At 35.1% G+C, this 22045-nt stretch overlaps 1 protein-coding gene across 4 annotated transcripts in view; it reads right to left on the bottom strand.

Annotated features, from left to right (window-relative positions):
• Positions 1-22045, bottom strand: part of HGF (hepatocyte growth factor) — a 73494-nt gene that overhangs the window by 38174 nt on the left and 13275 nt on the right. For 2 of the 4 annotated variants that reach the window (XM_073009176.1, XM_007982354.3), the window contains exons 5-8: positions 21303-21417; positions 16062-16204; positions 9253-9373; positions 7590-7708 (exon numbers count right to left, since the gene is read on the bottom strand). In XM_073009176.1, the coding sequence (XP_072865277.1) occupies positions 7590-7708; positions 9253-9373; positions 16062-16204; positions 21303-21417 (498 nt within the window). Of the gene's footprint in view, positions 1-7589; positions 7709-9252; positions 9374-14867; positions 16205-21302; positions 21418-22045 lie in introns of those variants that run through there. The other 2 variants (XM_073009177.1, XM_073009178.1) reach the window with 2 other exon arrangements.

Here is a 22045-nt window from a genome sequence, read left to right as displayed (position 1 = left end):
CAAATGGCCACTTTCTTGCTATGTCCTTACATGGTAGAAAAACAGAATTCTCTCTTTCTTCCTCTTGTTATAAGGCCACCAATCCTACAAGATTAGGGTCCACTCTCATGACCTCATTTAACATTAATTACCACTTACAATCCCTATATTATCTAAATATAGTCACAATGGCAGCTGGGGCTTCAACATAAGGATTTGGTGGGAGAAGCAATTCACTCCATAGTAAGACCTCAAATAGAAACCTTAGTTATCAAAGATCTACCCAGGTCTCACTTCTAAAGTGTTTCTGGGCACTTAAGTATACTAGTTCCTCCTTAATTGCAGTTTTGCTTTCTGCCATTTCAGTTACCTGTGGTCAACCATTGTCCAAAAATATTAAATAAAAAATTCCAGAAGTAAATAATTCATAAGTTTCAAATTGCACACTCCATTCTATTTTGCCTCAAATATGCCTCATTTCTTTGTCCAGCATTGTATATGCAACTCGCACATTTAGTCACTTAGTAGCCTTCTGGGTGATCAGGTCAGTGGTCATAATTTTGCAGTAACCTTTATTTTACTTAACAATCACTATTCTTATTCAAGGCACAAGAATAGTGATGCTGGCATATTGTTATCATTATTCTATTTTATTGTTGTTAATCTCTTATTGTGCCTAATTAATAAAGTAAACTTTATCATAAGAATGTATAGAGATGATACAGTAAGGGAGCTCAAATGAAGGAGCTGATGTGAGGAAATCATAACTTTGTTGAAATGTGAATGAGTAGCTGCCAATTAGATCAGGAAGAAAGTAAAATTTTTGGAAGGCAGAAGGCATGGTTGGGGTAAAGAGACTATAATGAGAACATGGAAAATACAAGGCAAAGGAAGAAAATCATTGTGGCTGTAACAGAGAGCAAGAGAGGTTGGAGAGAAATGTGTAGGTATATGAAGTCATATATAAGGTTAGAAATATAGGTAGGGGGTAAAAGATGGTTATGTTTTGTCATTGTCCTAAGATCAAAGGAAACCACTGAAGGGTTTTTAATTTATGTGTAGAGGTGTGTGTGTGTGTGTGCGTGTGTGAGTGTGTGTAGTGTTCTGTAGATGAGGAATGACATAATCAGATTTTTGAAAACATTCTCTTTTGCAGGGAAAAATAATGGATATAGATATTTCACTCTGAAGGCCATTCGTGTTAAAAATGATACTCTCTTAGAAAAAGGAGACAATGATGGAGTGAAATGGTCTTATGTGAAAGGTATATAGAAGATAAAATTGACAGGACTTGGTGATAAATGAAATGTGAAGAGTGAAGGAGAAGGCTATATCTAGGATTATGCCAGGCTTTTGGATTTTAAACAGGGCGAATAATGGTATCAGTCATGCAAAAGAGAGTATAAGGCAGAACAGACCCTCTCAACCCCCTTTACAGGATTCATGAAGAAAATCAGGGTAAAAGATAATCAGTAAGAGAAGAGGCGAGTTTCTGGTTCTGAGGGGCTGAGGGAAATTGGAGTAGCCCATAGGTAAATACTAATTAGTGTACTCTTAAGGGGACCATGTCAGTCTTGCATGTTCTGATATATAGCAAAAAGTTGTTCTTAGAGCGTCCTGGGACACCTGAGGTTCCTGAGATCCTTTCAGGGATCCAGGAGATCAAAACTATTTTCACAGTAATGTTAAGAGATCATTTGTTCTTTACACCATGAAGCTTTCAGATGGCATGTGATATGTGATATCCTGAAAGACTGATGGCAAAAGCAAATACAAGACACCCAACTGTCTTCATTTAAGGTGTCATTAAGTAAAAAATTTTTAAATGCCAAATTTGTAAAAAGTTGACGATGCCACTGTTTATTATTTTTCAGTAAAATATATTTATTAATAGCTAATGGCTTACTGCTGTTTTAAATGAATTAATACATGTCTTGAAGTTCCTGTTTTAATTTCTAATATAGTAAACATGGATTCATATAATCCACACAGATAATTTGGGCTTCCCAATAATGTCGAAGAGTATAAATGTATGTTCAGTCCAAGAAGTTTGTGAACTGATCTAAATGCTCAATGTGATTTCTAAGGGGTATCAATCACAAGACAGTTTTTAAATTTCTAGGGACCTGTTGAAGTTTACTTCATAAAAAATACTAATACTGCATGTTCTTACTTATAAGTGGCAGCTAAATGATGAGAACACGTGGACACATAGAAGGGAACAACAGACATTGGGGCCCACCAGAGGGTGATGGATAGGAGAAGGGAGAGGATCGGGAAAAACAACTAATGGGTACTAAGTTTAATGCCTGGGTGACAAAATAATCTTTACAACAAAACCCCATGACATAGGTTTACCTACATAACAAACCTGCACATGTACGCCTGAACTTAAAACTTAAAGAAAATACAATAAATTTAACAAATGTTATTATTTGTCTCCAAAAAGCAGGAAACTAATATATAGAACCAACTGTTATTCAGAATATGAAGTTATAATCAGGGAAAAGCATAAGAAAATCAGTCCTTCATTCAAGCACTATGCAGGACTTCTAATCTTATATTTGTGATGTCTTAAAATTCCATATGCGCAAAATGCTGTTAAAAAATTATATACAGAGAATATTTGTGGGCTGATGACATTTAGGTATATATCCCCTCCTGAGAAATACAGTGTAAAGAAGTCTGAAAAGGCCCATCGCAGAGTACACTGGCACACATTTGTCAATGAGCAACATTCATTCTTTACTTTGAATAAGACATTGATTGTAACATAAAAGCTTGGAAGCAAAGTGACTAGAACAAATTTGTAGTTCATTCAGCTTTTGAACAAATAAAAGGAACAAATAAAAGGAGAGCAGTATTCAAACACTGGCTGGCAGGTGTGAATATCCTAGTATCAAGGCAGTGTCATCTTTTGCTTTACTGGTTTGTGTTAAAGTTCTGAATTTTCTATCCTGTTATAGGCCTTGGTCTGTTTTATTCACTTCTGTATCCCCAGCTACTAGGAAAGTGTTTGTTTGACATATCATAGCTGCTCAGAAAATATTCATTGAATGAATGCTGTGGAGAAAGGGGCAAACCACACTCTTCGCGTTCTCAGTATGCCGGGTGGAACTGCCGATGCCGAAGGCTTTTGCTATCCCTGTTTACTTGTCACTTTCCTTGACTTTCTGGAGAAGAATGAACTTAGATGTGCTATAAACAAGGATGCCAAGTGCATGCATCTCAATATAAGCAGAACTAAACCTGTGATCTTTCTCCTCAAATTAATGCCTCTCTTATATATACGCCATCTACCCAATAACTTGGAAGTATTTTAGACTTTTCTCTCTCCCTATCCCATTTCCTAGTATAACCAATTTGTCATTATATACTGTACATTCCCCCCTTTTGCTATTGTTCACATCCTTCCTCACCTTGTTTTTCTCACTGCTTACTGCTTTAATCACACTCTTTTTATTTCTTACTGGCCTGCATTGTATTTTGTGTTCAATAGTCTTTTATTCCTCACCTAATCATACTTCTCTGAAAGCTTTTTATTCATTGAAATTACATTTAAAATGTCTTGTGACCACAAAGTTTTAAGAGAAAAATACACACATACACTGAATACATGCACATATGTACAAACATATATAGTATATAGGGATACAATTATTAGTAGTCCATAAATTATAAACAGCATGAATATATGTTTAATGTATTTTCAAAGATCTCTTTGTTGTCCCCAGGGTTTTTAAACCCAGGGCAAAGAGCTACAGTAAAATTCAGGTAAAGTAGGAAAGGGCAGCAGTGTGGGAGGGCAGGGGTGTTGACATGCCTGGCTTCCAAGAACACATGCATCTCAAGAAGGGACCTTTGGGAAAGAATTCACCTGAGAAAAGAGGGGATGGAACTTTAGCCCGTTAAGCAATCTATGCCCAGAGGCCCCTAGGAGAGTCTTTGTGTTTTCCTGGGTCTCATGGACACCAGTTTAAAGATCACTGTTCTAGATCACAAATGAGGTAAGATCCCTCCCTTTGCTTAATTTTCCAGTGTTTCTCATGGCAACTGAATGGGCTACTCTTGGATCTTACTTGTTCTGCCTCATATCAACTTAATTTTTCTCAACTTCTTTCATGTTTCTGTTTTTACCCCATACCCTACCCATATCAATCATGTACCTTGTCTTGAATTGCCATCCAGCCACCCATGTCTTTACCCCTTTCCTCACTGGCCTAATTGCAGACATTTGCTAAGAATGAAATAAGGATTGTTAACTCTACAATGGAACGCACCTCTTTGTAGGTGTTAAATAAATGGTGGTAATTATGGTTTTCTAATACAGTTATTATATGATAAAACAAGAGTTTAGAAATTCCCCTCCAACTTTCTAGAGAGTAAGTGACATAATCATTATCTTTATTCTTTGTTTTAGAATCATTCAAAACCCAGAATGAGTTCAGCTGGACTGGACTAAGAGAAAACCAGAAAACTGTCCCAGTTAATGATATGAATAAAAAATAATAATAAATTATCTGTTATAACCAGTACAAGTAAATACAGATCCCCACCCTCTGGTGTACACACTGCATAATCTTCTCCCCTTGGGTGTGGATGAAACTTTTGAATACAATGAGAACTACTCTTGTGATTAGGTTATATCATACAACAAAGATGAAGAGATTTTGCATATGTAACTAAAGTCCCTAATCAGTTGACTGTAAGTGAATTAAAAGGGAAATTAACCTAGGCAGGATTGACCTAATTAGGTTAGCTCTTTAAAAGAGAGTCTGGAGGTCAAACGCTCAAAGCAGGAGAGATGCTATCCTGTTGGCAGGAGTAAACTGCCATATTGTAGAGGGGGTTATGTGTCACAGAAAGTTAGGCAGTCTCTAGAAGAATTATACCACAGCCTTAAAACCACAAGAAACCGAATTCTGTCAAAACTAGTGAACTTTAAATGCAACATGGAGTTTTACATGAGACCAGAGGTGTGGTGGGTACCTTGATCAGGTCCTTTTGAGACCCTAGCAAGGAACCCGCTTGAGTTATGGCTGGACTCCTGACCCACAGAAAATATGAGACAATAAATGTGTGTTGCTGTTAGCCACTAAGGTTTTGGTAATTTGTTATGCCACAGTAGAAAATAAAGGCACAATTGAATCCACCACCAAATTTTTGGTTTCACATTAAAGGCTTTACTATATATGTGAACCAAAACATTTGAAAGAATATTCATAAAACATTATCTCTTATGCTTTCCAGTATGTCAACTTCATTTCATTCACTTTAATAGAAGTATTATCTCTTTATAGTCATATTTATATCTCTTTCATATATGTATTTTTTAAACTAAAAGCTATCCTTTAATAAAATATTTCCAAAATATGCCCAAAACTCAGAAGACTTTTTAAATCTGAGTGATACAGGTTTGGCTCACAAATTGTTGTTTTTTTGTTTTGTTTTGTTTTTTAGAATTAACACCCTATAAATACTATCCTCTGCTTAACAAAGACATTGGAATTATATAGCATGTTACTTGTGTAACTAGCCAGCTCCTCTTTGGACAGAAGAGAAAAAAGAAACCTACTTAATAGCTAGAAAGTGTCATAGTCATTGTATTTCTTGCCTCTCTCAATCTCTTTTTAAAAATACCCTAAAGATTGGTTTGGAACTGAAGAGGAGGGCAACATTTGGATTTCTTGGTGTGTGTATGCTAGTTGAAGGGTGAATGTGCAGGTGAGCATGTGTGTGTGTGTGTCTGTGTGTGTGTGTCTGTGTGTGTGTGTGTCTGTGTGTTTGTGTGTGTGTGTACAGGTTTTATTCCAGAGAAGATTTATAAGAGTACCTAAACTGACCAGGCATGGTGGCTCATGCCTGTAATCCCAGCACTTTGGGAGGCCAAGGAGAGCAGATCACCTGAGGTCGGGAGTTCAAGACCAGCCTGACTAACATGGAGAAACTCTGTCTCTACTAAAAATACAAAATTAGCCTGGTGTGGTGGTACATGCCTGCAATCCCAGCTTCTCAGGAGGCTGAGGCAGGAGAATCACTTGAACCCAGGAGGTGGAGGTTTGGCAAGCCAAGATTGTGCCATTGCACTCCAGCCTGGGAAATAAGAGTGAAACTCCATCTCAAAAAAAAAAAAAAAAAAGTACCTAAACCACACATACACACACACACACACACATACACACACACACACACAAAAAAAAAATCAAAAGGGAAACAGTTGGTTTATTTTACCTAACTGGTGTAGAACAATGGGAAGACTAATACAATTTTAAAAGTCAATGAGTGGAACCAACCTAATCTATACAGAGAAACACTATGACAGGAGTCATCTTTTATTTTAAAGGACAAAACAGATGATTCAATTTCCTGGGAACACAGTGTTTTACTCTGAAAGGCTTCCAGATTCTTCAGTTATTTCATATATGCCAGGCATATCCCCTGCCTATGGGATTATTGTCCAAAATATTAAGAGTTGTCCAAAACATTTCCTTTCCTTTTATCAGTAGGTCTACATTGAGAGAGATTTACCTTGGCAGTATCATGGCGTGGATAATTTTCAATTAGGTTTGTTCAGAGGAATTTCCCCATCATTCTGCTATAGTGAAATATATGAAAATCAATCCATGCCCTCTTAATTGTATATTTTACTCTAGGTGCTGGTGCCTGATCTTATGTAGGTTATTTAGCTTTACATATCTGTCCATATATACATAACTTTATATTATCAGGCCAATTTATAATACTATTATACCTTACTAAATTTATGCAATTCTATTGATTTTAAAGAATTTTAGGATCCAGTTGAAAAAAATAAGAACTGTATTCAAAGAAATGAAAATATTATGTAATATTATTTAAGAGAACAGTGAAAATGTATGAGTTAACGATAGAGGAGAGGACCAAGTTCATAGATCGAAAGGAACAATACAAAACAAGTTAAAAAAATAGTTTTTATCGTAAATTCAGAAAAGCTGGGTAAGGGCCAGCATATGGAAAAATGATTGTATGGACTGCTAAAAGACAGATTGAAACAGAATGCAGGCTGGGTACAAGGACAGCCAGAGAAGTAGGGATCAGCTATAGGTATTAGAGACATCTGTGATAAACTTCTGTTAGACTTATTATTCTTCATTGCAGCCTCTGTCACTCACCAGAAGAGGTTCACCATCAGTTGAGAGCTCATGTTATATTTCTGGGGAGGAAAGGTAGGTAAAGGATACAGGATTGGAAGGCAAGGATCTAAGGTCCTAGCTTTTACTCCCCTAATGACTTTGTGATGCTGCGCACATTTCCGATCTTTTTCTCTCTGTGGTTTTTCAAATTTTCTTGATAACGTTAGAATGTTTAGGCTCTTGCCCTGTTGAACATTTTGCCATAAGTAAAAATGTTTTCTGTGAATGTGTGTATGTGCATATTTATCACTGTCAAAATAATCAGTCTCTGAAAATGCAAAAGATTGGGTAGGATTATGTAACACATTCTTAAAATATTAAAACCTGCACACATTAAAGCATCAAGTTAAATAGTTGTTAACCTGTCTCACTAATAATCGCCTGCTTAGATCCAGTCTGTGAGAGGAAAAGGAAGCAATAAATTTGACCTTCACTTACCGCATGTTTTAATTGCACAGTACTCCCAGCGGGTGTGAGGGTCAAGAGTATAGCACCATGGCCTCGGCTGGCCATCGGGATTGCGGCAATAATTATCATCAAAGCCCTTGTCGGGATATCTGCAAACCACACCAAGAAAAGTGTCACGTAAATCTGCCTGGAAACACCACCCACCCCTCAGCTCACAAAATAACTTTCCACTTAGGTTGTCTACACCTAGCTGAGGAAAGAGGACGTTTTCTATGTCTTGCCTTACAAGGACTGCTTATCACTGACTATTGAATCTACTAATTTATATATCCCACTAAGAATAGAGTATCATCCCCTGGCTAGTAAGTTAGGTCCATGTGGTACCTTCCCACTAGCTGGTTCCAAATCGAGTCTCTTTGTCCTAGAACCCAGTTAAGGGCAGATTACAAAAACATGACCTCATGTAGAGTGCTCATTAAGAAAACAGGTCCTCTTCTAGGGAAGGCTTAAAGCTCAAACTGAAAGTTCGTTTTCAATAGCGCTGTAACTAATGACAGCTCAGTTTTGGAAATAGAGCCTTTCAAGGTCATGCCCTCACCTTCACCAGATCATGAGACAAACTTCATCACACTACTTTCTCCACACCCCACCTCCCTTCAAATGAACAAAGTCCTGAATTGGTGACTTGATTTTAATTGCTACCATATCCCTTCTGCTCTCACTTAAACGACAAGACAAGCATTTATTTGGAAAATAAGCTGAAGTTTTAATTTCATTTAAAATAACAACAAACAAAAAAGGATAGAGGAAAAGAACAAAGAGAAAACACCTAACATCAATTTCCGAAGAAAGGTGGGGGATGAAGTTTCATGTGTAATTATTTGTATTTTTATTCTTTATAATCAAAATAAAGGAACTTCTTCCTTTTTTTTTTTACCTTAAAAGTTTTATGTAAAATATATGGTCAAAAGTAGACATTATTATTATTATTATTATTATTATTATTATTATTATTTTTGGCGGAGGTGGGTAATGGCTTAAGCTCAAAACCTACTCCTGGGGGAAAAAGATAGATTTAGCTGCCTGACTTCTCCAAATGGGCTTTTTATATGGGCAATTTCAAAACACACCAGGATAAAGCAACCTGAATGGTCTGCTCTTTTACTCCATTTCTATGAGCACTACTTATTTCATGTTGTTATGCGTGTCACTTGCAGTACCTGAGTCTCTGAAGATGCAACTCCAGATTTGCCTGCAATTAGTAACAATACCTCTAACCACAGCTAAGGCTTGTCAAAGTGGTCATTACTGAATTGGCCCTGTGGTTTGCTTTGGTTTTGTTTTGTTTCTGCTCTGAGAGAGAAAGAAGCTTCTTTTAGTGCTTCCACTCTACACCCTGCTGATGATTTTGTGTTTAGTACCATGCTGATTTTAGAAACTCTGACCAGTTGACTATGTAGTCAGTGTTCTCATATACCTCATCAGAAATATTTTTGCCCTTTGACTATTTCCTCCAAATATAATGGCCAGAAATTCTGTCAGAAGAACTCCTGAACATTCTGGGAGTTCTAAATGTTATGCTCATACCCTATCGGGAAAACACAATATAAGGAGAATTTCCACAGCGGTGTGTCTTAGAGTGAATAGAAGTTTATAAAAGAATCATTGAAAGCATGATTCATTAATATTTTACCTTTCAGGCAAGAATTTGTGCCGGTGTGGTGTCTGATGATCCCAGCGCTGACAAATCTTGCCTGATTCTGTATGATCCATGAGACCTCGATAACTCTCCCCATTGCAGGTCATGCATTCAACTAATAAAATTAAAGTATGGCATGTTAATTGTTTCTGACAGCAAAATCAAAAACAACACTGTTCCATTTAAAGAACAGCACCTGTTTAGTAAACAGATTTTTTAAAAATCCTACACATCATCCTAACTTTTTATTAGGGCCTAATGTCCATAAATAGTGACATAAACTACTCCCTACGGAATACATCATACAGTTTAAGTGGGATTTTTGTAATTAGTGTCACACAGATTTACTATAGGGCCACGATGCTGTCTATCTATTTTTTTCAATAACTGTCTCAAAGGTATCTAGAAAATGGAAATAAAAGACATATCCTTGGAAATTTTTCCTGTGTTGGTCTAAAGTGCAAAGATCTCAGTATCTATTTATCAGCACAATAGTGTTTCTCTCTCAATTTGCCCTCCAAACACATACACAGTAATTACAAAGGTTAATTGAGTTTGTGTCATACTTTTATGGTTAATGCCACAATCAGGACCACATAGATTTAAGAGATTGGCTTCACATAGAAATCTGGTGCAATTCAAAGAATACGGATCTTTTTAAACAATAAATCACAGCTCCTCTCTGTTAGCAAACATCCATGTTGAATAGGCTGGGCAGGTTTACATTCCTATCTGGCTTAGGATAGAAGATGACCTGCTATTGAACTCCGTGTGTCCACTCTTTTTAAAATGTATAAGCTAATGTAATTAGGTAGGATCTCACAGATGATTTTGTGAGGTTAATTCATTGTTCTCTTCTGGCTGGCCCCTTATGTCACACTGAAAACTGAATCACATCAATTGCTGAAAGTGAGACTTCTCAAACAGACAGGTTGATTTGTAGCACAGCAAGCATCCTGTGGAATAAATCATTGCTTGGCTTTCCTACGAATCAGGCAAACTTCCTTAAACACATCATTTGTATCTTATAATTACTGATAATCTAACTTTAGCTGAAGTGGGAAGAGGCATCAATGTTTAGTTTTATCCAATGGAATCTAGCCTAATGAGTATTTGTAGTAATTTGGGATTATAGTATTAGAATCATCACTTTTGAATCCTTGATTCTTATAATCCAATAGGCACATTAACTATTAACTTTCTGAAACATGAATAACTTGGCTTGATCCATCTACTTTCTTTCATTTATATTAATATATGGGCTAAGAGGTCAACTCAGCTTCCCTTCATTTGATACTGAGATTCCCCAGACTACACCCAGTAAGCATCTGAACTGTAAATGAGTGAAGTCCATGAGCGTATCAATAAAGGTGCTCAGGTTGGCCAAGGTCATTGCAATGATCAACACAGGTGATGCAATGTTACATTTCAGCTTTCCACTTGAATGGTTAATAGGTTCATTTAGTTCTCTCTCTTTGTTTTTAAAGAACACAAAGTTTGATACCATCAAGGAAAATGATGCAGCATTTATCATTATTTGTTTCTTTGTATTGAATGAAATGTACAATAGAGTACTAGGGTCACATATAAAAGATAAGTATTCATATATACAATTTCTACTCTTGTACTCAGGAAAGAGATTACATCTATTATGCCTTCTTCAGCAAATGCAGCTTATGATAGTATATTCCTTTCTAATGAGAGTGAATAGAATTATTTTCTGGTAAACACTACATTGAGCAATATTATAAATTTTTTTCCTTGACTTATACGTTTTAATGGTTTTAAGAAAAAAAAAGCTACATGAATGAAACAGACAGTTCCATAAGATGACGACATTTCATTATGAGTGTGGCAGATCAATGCTTGTTCAAGTATGAATGTGCATAAAACCACCTTGAGATCCTGTTAAGAGGCAAGTTCTGAGTCAGTGGGTCTGGGCTGGGGCATTAATAAGAAGCTCCCAGGGGTTGCTGCTGCTGCTGGTACTTGGACCTCACTTTGCTTTGCAACTTTCTAGATAATGGGATCTATTGTAAAAGTTCTAAGTATTTGGCAGTCATAGTCTAGGCAGAGACTAGTCAGTCTAGTCTCTCACAGGGAGAGACTAGATTTTACTGGGACCTTGAATAGATGAGAGTTGGATCAATTATAAAGGGACAAAATAACAAAAAATCAGAAGCATACTTATGCTATCTTGATAGTAAAGTGAAGAGAGAGTTATTATTGCAGTTGTGGGCCTAAAAATAAATAAATAAAAGTTATCAAGAATAACGTTACATTTTAGAAAGCAATGAAAGTTATTGTTGGGGTGGGAATTAAACATGTCATGATTGCATTGAGATATTTAGATATATTATAATAACATATTATTTGATTGTTTATACCATAATTTTAACATAAAAGGTATCAGCCAGGTGTGGTGTCTCAAGTCTGTAATCCTAGCACTTTGGGAGGCCAAGGTGGGCAGATTGCCTGAGGTCAGGAGTTTGAGACCAGCTTGGGCATGGTGGCACATGCCTGTAGTGCCAGCTACTTGGGAGGCTGAGGCAGAAGAATTGCTTGAACCCAGGAGGTGGAGGCTGCGGTGAGCTGAGATGGCACCACTGCACCACTCCAGCCTGGACAACAGAGCAAGACTCTGTCCAAAAAAAACAAAAACAAAAACAAAAACAAACAAACATGAAAGGTATCATCTGATTCTTACAGTGAGGAAAACAAGGTTCACAAAAGTTTTAAGAGACTTACCTAAAACACAAAATGTTAAACCTGAGCCTGGAACACAAATCTTCTGACCCCACAGTCTTAGTATTTTTTGCATTATCCCAAACTGCCTTTTTGTTTTACATATTTTAACATATTTCCTACATATTCTAACTGGTTATACTCTATGATATACTTACTGATAGCAATAACTTTAGAAAGTTGGTATCCCTACCAGCTTGTCCTCTTTGCCCTCTGCTTTTTTGTTTACAACAGTTAACTTGCTCTCCTTTTGCAGGCTCATCTACTGCAGCATTGCAGGGAAAGTGCATGGGAATGTAACTAGATTGGATACCTTATCCAAAGTCAATGGCTGAAAAGTTGGCTGTTTTACAATGGAATCAAATCATCAAGTTAGTCATAAGAATTATCTCAAGAAAGTCAAATTTTTAACTCATATTCACTTTTCAAACTTTGAGAATTCTCAGATTCTTCTAAATTTTCTTAAAATCAAGCAGTTCAGGTGAAAACAAGTCCACGTACTCAAGGAAACAGGTGAACATATAAACTATGTAACAGTTTACATGTAGGAATGCCCTTTGGCTCTTTCTATTACTGTCAGTACATTATTTAACTGCTCCAGCAAGTTCTCCTCAAAAAAAAAAAAAAAAAAGAAAAGAAAAAGAAAAAGCTAACTACTGCCCTAGATAGATCACAAAAACTCACAGAGTAATGGTTTCTGTTTATCGGTTCAATATTTTTTCTAAGTACAGCTCTGGACTGAATAATACTAGAATACTACAAAAACTGTATATAAATTATAAAACACAGAGGATTAATTTAACAGCTTTCTCATCATACTAACCAACCAAACTTTAAAAATGTGTTTCATTTTTCTCAGTCATAAAACAGGAGTGATATGAGTATACAGACTAAAACAGTTATTTTGAAAGTATCTGAATCTATTTTGAATTAGTGTTTATTTTATTACATTAAAGATAATCTCAGAAAAATCCATGCAGGTGATTCCTTCAACAAAACTAAATGTTTAAAATATAAGCAGTCTCATAAATTTACATATATAAATAAAAGTTTTACAAATAAATTATAAGTTGCCATTTAATCTTTATAACTTGCCATTTAATCTTTGTTTTAGAAAGTTTTTCTTCACTTTAGAGTATCGAAGTATACACATAAACTTATGTCAGTATTATTTGGGATTTTAAATGTATTTTTTAAAATAATGATTATGGCTTAATTAAAATATATGGACTTGGTCATTTGACAATCATTAGAAATGACATCTGTTCCAATGACTAATGATTGTTTTATTTTAAGTTTCAAGCAAACGCCAAAGCAAGAAATCAGATTTTACATACCTCAACTTTCTAAAACTTTTGAATCAAGCACTAATTATTTTCTTTGTAAAACTCTATAGGGTTCTTTTTGAAAACTGTCCAATAAAAGTTTACATATTTATCATGTACAACATGATGTTTTGAAGCATGTATACATTGTCAGTGGACTAAATCAAGCTAGTTAACAAATACATTACCCTACATAGCATTTTTGTGGTAAGGATATTTAACATCTAGTCTCTTAACATTTTTAAAATATATAATATAATATTATCATCTATAGTCAACATTCACAAAATAGATCTATTGAACTTATTCCTCTTATCTAACTGAAAGGTGATAAGTGTGATCAAAGAATATTTGTTTTCCTTTGGAATATTTACTATATTTTAAAGTTTTAAATTATAAGAAAATAATATTAATCATTGACTATCAGATACAATCCTTTTAATTTTAAACAAATTTCAGGTGATTATAAGCCAAGTTTTAAGCATGGTTACAAAAATTTCAAAAAAGATATACTGTTCTATATGTCTTTTTCATTTGAACCATCTAAAGTTTGATCACGGGTGTTTTTCTTGTTTAATTTTAAATATGCAAAATGATTTTATAGTTGCTACCTTAGCCATAATAAAATAACCTTTGTAACTTACCATTTAATTTGTATCCATGGATAGAAATGGCCCATCTATTATACAACTTAAGCACTCTGGATTTTGAGGTTTCCCCCTTATATGTATTCCAGAAGAAATTCATATCATGTCTATACTATTTTGTATATTTTATATTATTGATTTTAAAAGTCACTCTTTTTCTCTGCCAATGTTTTGACAATGCTTCTTATTTTGGATCTTTTTCATTAAAATCTTGCTAACACATTGCTTGTGTTTAGCTTGAATTTAAAATACCACAGTTTAACTCATACTCTCTGAAATAAGTTTAACCTACAGGGCAGATGTTGGTTCCCTTCTCCCACAAGAGAGTTATTCCACTATTGTCAGGCCACTAATTATTTCCAGAAAGGACATGTCTGCAACCTTTAGTGCCGTGGTGACCAACAGCATCATATACCATCAATACCAATGAGCAACGCCCTTTTCTAAGGGAGGTGTGATGACTTCAAATTATTAAAGATACTAGAGAGTTACATTCTAATGAGATAAGAATAACTGAAAATAGGATTTATTCAAGGACTTCTTTTCTAGCACTTTTATTCTATGTCACCTAGCAGTCCACTCCTATGTAGGTAAGTATATTTTGATGAATGTTTTTCAAATAAACCCAGAGTTGAAAAATCATATTCTTACAAGAACCAGGCAGGTAACGAAAACAGTAAGCTGTTTAAAGTTTGGCCAAGGTACCAGTCTTTGAAAACACTTTTTCAGGTCAAATAACACGCCTTGCCAATGATTTTCAACCACAGAAAACTGTAATAGGAGAGATTCCCTTAAAAGTAGGGTTTTTTTTTTTTCTTCCATGTGCAAGTTTAAGACAAATATTAATTCATTCAGACTTATTCATACAAAACAGACTTGTTCATAACGTTATCATAGAAAAGTTTATTATTTTTAAAAGAAAAGAAAACAATGAAGAGGTTATAGGGAACAGAATATGATATGGAATGGAAAGTAAGAATTTACAAACAGAGATGGAACTGACTCTAGCACATAAAGTCAAGGATTTCAAATTCACTAACAATAGAAAACAAATCCTTCTCTGTGACAATTAGCTAACAGTAGCCTTTACTTTTTATGTGATAAATATCAACCTAATATTAAATGAATATTTATGGAGGAAATATTTTTAAAAAATATTTGGTTAATAACAAACAGGTAAGATATCTTAGTATAAAACTTGGACAGCATTCCAGTAGTCCCCCTCCCCAAATACTTCGAAATCCTAATAATTTTCTAACAGAGTTTCATCCATATTTCACTTAGATTTTCGGAAATTTAGAGTTTCTGACAGAACTGAAAACCCCAGCTATTCAGTAACCAGATAACTAAGAAAAATGAAACCACATACAATGCTGAAATGGTTACTCTTCCATCTTGTCATTCAGTTTTCCACTGTAAAAGTAAGGACAATGCCCTTTTATGCTGTGAGAAGAGCTGAAAACACAGACATGGATTTAAGGTGCCTGCCTTCAAGACAGTTTGGGCTCCATTGCTTTGATCTCTTCAGATCCTATGCTGAATGGTACTCAGTTCCAGTCTGTGTGTCAGATTCTAGGCACATTTTCACCAAAACGTGCATGGGGTCAAGCTTCCAGTGATCCCTTCTTATATTGTATTTTCTTCTGGGTCCATATGCCCTTGTCACACCACTTCAGAATAGTTTTGACAAAATTTCTGTGGAAGCAGGTGCTGGTTGAATAGAATTAGCATTGCTAATGAAAGGCTAAGCTTCATTCAACTCCTTTCAGGTGCCACACAGTAAGTAGATTTTGAGGTATGTGAGCTCAAGACAGTAGGTAAGTAAACCCTCTCTTTCACTTTCCCCAGAGGGCAGGCAGTGTTGAAATTCAAACTGATAACTTGCTCTGTTATTTTGCATTAATCTGGTGATAATCCAACAGTTTTAAAAACATTGTGTAAAAATTTTAAAATAATTATTTGTAGTTGCATTTGCATGAACAACATATTTATTATGATTGATTCATTGTTGTTAACCTTTAATGTGAGTTACAGTTCTACACATAGGGGGAATAGAATGGCCCACATGGCATTCAGGTTTATTTACCTTCTGAACACTGAGGAATGTCACAGACTTCGTAGCGTACCTCTGGATTGCTTGTGAAACACCAGGGTCCCCCTTCTTCCCCTCGAGGATTTCGACAGTAGTTTTCCTGTAGGTCTTTACCCCGATAGCTCGAAGGCAAAAAGCTAGTTTTAAAATGATAATCATTACAGTATAAGAGCATGCAACTTTTTTTGGCCTATTAATTTTGCTAATTAGTGGGTATGTTTTTGCTGAAAGTAGAAAAATCCTTTATCTTATATTCCTTCATATATTTTAATTTAAATTCTGTCATTTCCATCTATCCTTAAAACCTTTGAATTTTATTAACATTCATTTAGCTGAATTTCCATATTCACCATCAAGTTAGAACAATTAGCCTCTTAATTTGCTAAGAGTCAAACATTCTAGAACTTAATCGATGTTGTTTGAAACATAATTTCAAAACTCCATTAAAAGATAGCAGGTGATTGAGCAAGGCCACTTAGGAGAGAACTGAGAAAATGCTGCCACTGATTTTGAAATCTTACTATTTCTTGCATTACTTGCGATCATTACTTGTTTATTGTTTTTCTTATAAATAGCCCCCTTTTTTCTGCACAATTGAGAAACAGATTCATGAAGTAACATGAATAAAGAGCCCAGAATCCAATTAAATCTGGGCTGAAACTTCAGCTCACTTTCTTACCGTGAGACCCCAGCAAGTAATTTAGCTTCTCTCAGCCTATTAGCTTACCTGTGCACTGAGTATAACCATAACCTTTAACATCTTACACCTTATATGGTTATTTTGAGAAGTTCCAATGGATGATAGAGTAATTGGCACCCAGCAAATGCTACCTCTCATTAAGCACACTCTACTTTATCTACCCTGTCCTAATAAAGAATTGCTTATTCTCTTCAATAATTTTGATCATTTTGACTGACTGGAGCTTAGTGATCCCAATTTTGGTTTATAATAGTAAGCCATTAGGTGCAGTAACTGCAACACATTATCTTCACTTAAAATTTCTAGTGCCCTACTCTTAGTTTTATTACCAGCATAAAGTATTTTAACACATCAGAAAAGGCCAAGTCTTTTTTATACTTTTGTACTGCTTGTAATATTGGACTCAACAATTAGATATTGCATTTGTCTGCCAGACTTCACACAAAAGATCATAATAAAGAATATACATCGACAGGTAATACCAGTAAACATTTCTTTGAAATTCCAGTAACATTTTTAATATTCAGTTTGGGTTTTGTTCACAGGCTTTATTTCTACTTTTACTGAGGCTTTGAGTTCTAAATGGCCCTAACAGTAGAGTGAAGTCCAAGGATTTTGGTCTCTTAGTAAATACCATTCAAATGCGTTTCCTACCCAATGAAACTTCTAATAAACCATCATTTTTCATGTTGTGACACAAAACAAATACAGGTATGCATCATGTACCAAGCAGTATTTTGCAATGAAATTCTTTCATTTTGGCATGAGTGCATTCTAGAGTTAAGTCTTCAAAAAATATAAATTATTGGACAAAACAAATAGTGTAAGACACTTATTACTAGCTAAACATTTTCAGGGAACCAATTAAACATTATCCACATTATGCAACTTCAATGCATCTCAACAGTTAATATCCTTGCTTCACCAGCATTCTTCATATGGGGAAATAGAAATAAGACACGTTGTCAGACCGTATGACTGACAAAAATTATAATGCAACTAAAATTCAGCATAATTTCACAATTCCTAACAGTAAACTTTTTTAAAAAGTCATTTTTCTTACTTTTAGCTCTATCATTCCAGAATATTTTAATGCATCTTTTGTTTGGGCTCTGGCTTACTCATTTTTCTGACAGAATCAAATGTGACTTTTGCTTTATATGTTTTCAAGAAGTCATGCACTAATCAAATTTATTTAAGCAAAGTATACTATAGCTCTCTTTCATGGAAAAGTTGATACAGTACAGTGTTGAGAAGTTACTTGTTAATCATAAAACTCATACAGTTGCCCCATATCTATCACCTAAATAGTTATACGACCTTAGTCCTTAGACAGTTTATTTACTCCCTGGGTTCTAATTTCTTCACTTAGATGAGTAATACAAACTATAATTTCCCTTTTTCTATATCATTTTATATATTAAGATTATTTAAGAAGCCTAGTAGTTATAGCAAATGTTCAATACACAAATACTCAATATTTATAGTTTGAGAGAGGATTTTAGTCCCCTCTACACATGCACACTGAAATACACAGTGATACACCTGTATACCTTTCCAGTGGATTTGAAAAGCCAAAAAAAGCTGTGAAGAAGTAGTGAATTAATCAGTCAACAATTTATTAGGAAAAATACAGGTAGAAAAGAAGAGAGAATAATGTAGAAATCAAAAGTAGATATGGCCAACAGATGAATAAAGTTCCCCCACTGGAGTTAATAAAATCAAAATGAAGAGAAAAGATGGGCTCCTTTCCACAATTCTGAATCAATCCATATCAAATTACTCTCTAAGACATGAAGGTTAAAGAGCAGTCTGGGTCATCTCTTTTCTTCATTCTATAGTGTATTTTACCTTTTACCTAAATTAACTTTTTTTTTTGTTAGTGTCCCAGTGTGTTTCGCCTGATTTTCTTTAGCACCCCATATTTGACCAAGGGATGAAGCCTCGCAGTGCTATTTCACTTATGTGTGTTCATTCAGCAAGTGTATATGAGAACTCATTACACACAAAGCATGTGCCAGTCAGCAGATTCTGTAATAAGCATTTATTCACATATACACTATTTTTGGTTCTCTGTCCTTGCTGTTGGCAAGGCTTTAAGAGAGATAAGTGAGGAAATGTTTAAAATTGGGTTATATCCAAATATACTTTGAAATATAAACTAGGTCTTCTAGGTGCTAGACTCCCTTTGTTTTCTTTTAATATTCACTGTGCTCCTAGGAAACTTGATCTATTCCATCATCTGATTCATTAATGAATGCTGGGTGGCCAATGAAGGATACAGATGTAGATATCAGGTCACCTGATTTTCTAGTTAAGCTTCTACACTAATTTCATCATCTATCATCATCTTTCCATTAAGCCACTTGTGAAATATTTCAATTTAGGGGTCAACAATAAATCATTCCTCCAGACAGAAACATATTTTCTTTTCCTATTTTCTGTAAAATTAATCTTTAGTCAACACTTAAAAGTGTTAAAACATCATGCAGATATTCCAATAAGCTGCTAATTGATGAAAATTATGTGTTTCCCTCATTGAATGCAACAAAGGATTTTATTAATATATTGGATCCTCTCAGCTGTAAACATCTATATCACAAGGAAGTGTTCATTGGTAAAATAGCTGATTGGACTGGGAAGCCAGTTCCCAGGGAGATCTATTTCATATTTACTCCTCCAGCGGAGAATCGCAACCATAGAAAACTCAGGGTGAAATAAGACCTCTACTAGGTCAGTCCAGTGCATTCTCCTAGACTAGGGTAAGATTGATTTCAAATGTTATTCCTTTGTTCATGAAAAACTTAGATCCATCTACTTAAATAAAATGTTTTCTTCACTATGCAGGGAGTAACACCATGCAAACTCTCAAGAAAGGACAAAACCAATCATAATTTTTGTTTTTGTAATGTAAGGAAAACACTATGTTTTAGAGGTATTTCGACATAATTGTTAAGTAACTAATTTTGAAAGTTGTTGTTTTCTGTTATTGAAATGTAGTAGAGCTGATCAGCTTGGACACTTACTAGCTAGTGTTAATTAGGCCAAGATCATATGTTTAATCCCAGTGTGGAGCAACAAACTCTTTTTCTTTCTGTGTTGGTCAATTAACTCATCTCTGTTTCCTAATTAGAATCATCTTGCAGAATTATGTCCCCAAAATGGAATAGAATAAAAAGTGGATTCAACAAGGCAGTCATCACCACCACTAAGAAATACAAAAAACTAGCTGGGCGAGGTGGCGGGCGCCTGTAGTCCCAGCTACTGGGGAGGCTGAGGCCGGAGAATGGCGTGAACCCGGGAGGCGGAGCTTGCAGTGAGCTGAGATCCGGCCACTGCACTCCAGCCTGGGCGACAGAGCGAGACTTCGTCTCAAAAAAAAACAAAAAAAACAAAAACAAAAAAAAACAAATCACAGCATGGATCCTACTGATAGGCCAAATGTTTCATGCCCTGAAGTTGTTAAAAGCATAGGTTACAGAGTGATGGTGACTGGGCTTATATTCTGGCCATGTGACTTTCTAGTTGTGCATGACACTGAAAACTTACTAAGTGTTTTTATGCTTCAGTTTTGTCATGTAGCTAAAATAGAACCAATAAAACTACCCACCGTGTGGTTCTTATGACGAGTAAATAAGATTAACGAGGTACGTTGCTCAGCACGGTACACGGTAAAGTAAACCCTCCAAAGCATTACTAACAAGGGGAGAGTCGTTTAAACTATTTTGGTTTCTGATAAAATTGTATGGGAAATAAGCCTTGACTAATACTCCAGTCAGTATTAGATATCTATGTTTTTCTTCAATGATGATTAAAACTCTCAGTCTGACGAGCCTAAGTATATTGTGTTTACTCATCTCTAAATAGTATCCATCTGTTGTAATGAACACATTTATCCAATCTGGTCTTTAGGCAATAGGTGAGATGGAAAAGCTGGTCAATCTGAAGCTTGAACTTCTAGCAGTGGTTCTCAAATTTGGCTGCACTTTGGAATCATGGTGGGAGCTTAAAAAATACTGGTGCCTTATTCTTCCCAGAGATTCTGATTTAATTGTTCTGTGTTGTCATCTTCTAAGTAAGATTCGTCGAGGGCTTGCAGCAGGTGATTTTAATGTGCAACCAATGTTGGGATCCACAAAGGTTAAAGAACCCTCAGCTTTCAGTAAGGTAAGAATCTCATCTACCTCTCACTTTTCACAGTCAGCCTCTACCCCTGCACAGTGCCATACTTTTTCAAAGACAGAAAGAGGAAGAAGAATCCTTTTAAATGAGGTTTACATTATTATTTCACAAATACCGAGATCTACAAATTGAGGCATTAAGGTAAGATATTGTTTTGGCTACATTTTATTCACATATTAATTAATCATTTGCTAAATATCAGTCATGAATTCATATAAACCTTGCTGTAGTACAAATCAGGAAGTTGGCTAAGTTATTCTAGGATTGTAGAATTATTCTGAAGGACTAATATGAGACTGTTAACATATATAAAAGACAGAGGCTTCATCCTCTTTTCTTCATACTGTTCTTACCTGTGTTCGTGTGGTATCATGGAACTCCAGGGCTGACATTTGATGCCACTCTTAGTGATAGATACTGTTCCCTTGTAGCTGCGTCCTTTACCAATGATGCAGTTTCTAATGTAGTCTATTGAAGAAAGCAGATAAAATTATTGCAACTATGCAAAACATATGCTGTATTTAAGAAAAAAAAAATCCATTCAAACCTGTAAGTAATTAACTCTTGTAAACTATTTCAAATAACATTGAAATTTCTTGCCTAAAGCTTCTACTAGTATTTTCAAAATAACACATTTTGAATAATCCAAAACAAACAGATGATTGAGAAGTTTTTATTTTGTGTATATATGCATAGATAACTCCAGAGAGCAGTCTCTGTACTTAACATAGTCTGTATACTCAACTAGCCAAGCAATTCTGATTTGCTCACATATATAGACCATTTTAAGAAAATATTAACAACAAAAATTAAATGATTTTTAAAACCTATGTTGAATTCAAAAAGTTACCTAAGATAATTAATTTGTCCTTCTTAGTAAAATTGTGGCGATTTTTGTTTACATATGTATATGCATGAGGTAGCTTGCTTATTTTTTTCCATATTCTTACAAACATTTCCACTGCTAACTGATATGACAACCAAATTGTAATAACCTATATATTCCTATCAAATAATAGTACATGCAGTTGTTAGCAAGCTAGAAGACACTTTGAAGTAGGAACGGTCTTATACTAGATCATGAATTATGTTTAGG

The sequence above is a fragment of the Chlorocebus sabaeus genome, chromosome 21 (genome assembly GCF_047675955.1).
Source record: "Chlorocebus sabaeus isolate Y175 chromosome 21, mChlSab1.0.hap1, whole genome shotgun sequence".
In the NCBI taxonomy this organism is placed as follows: Eukaryota; Metazoa; Chordata; class Mammalia; order Primates; family Cercopithecidae; genus Chlorocebus; species Chlorocebus sabaeus.
Note: the sequence above shows the minus strand (reverse complement) of the source record. Positions and strands in the feature narration are given on the sequence as shown.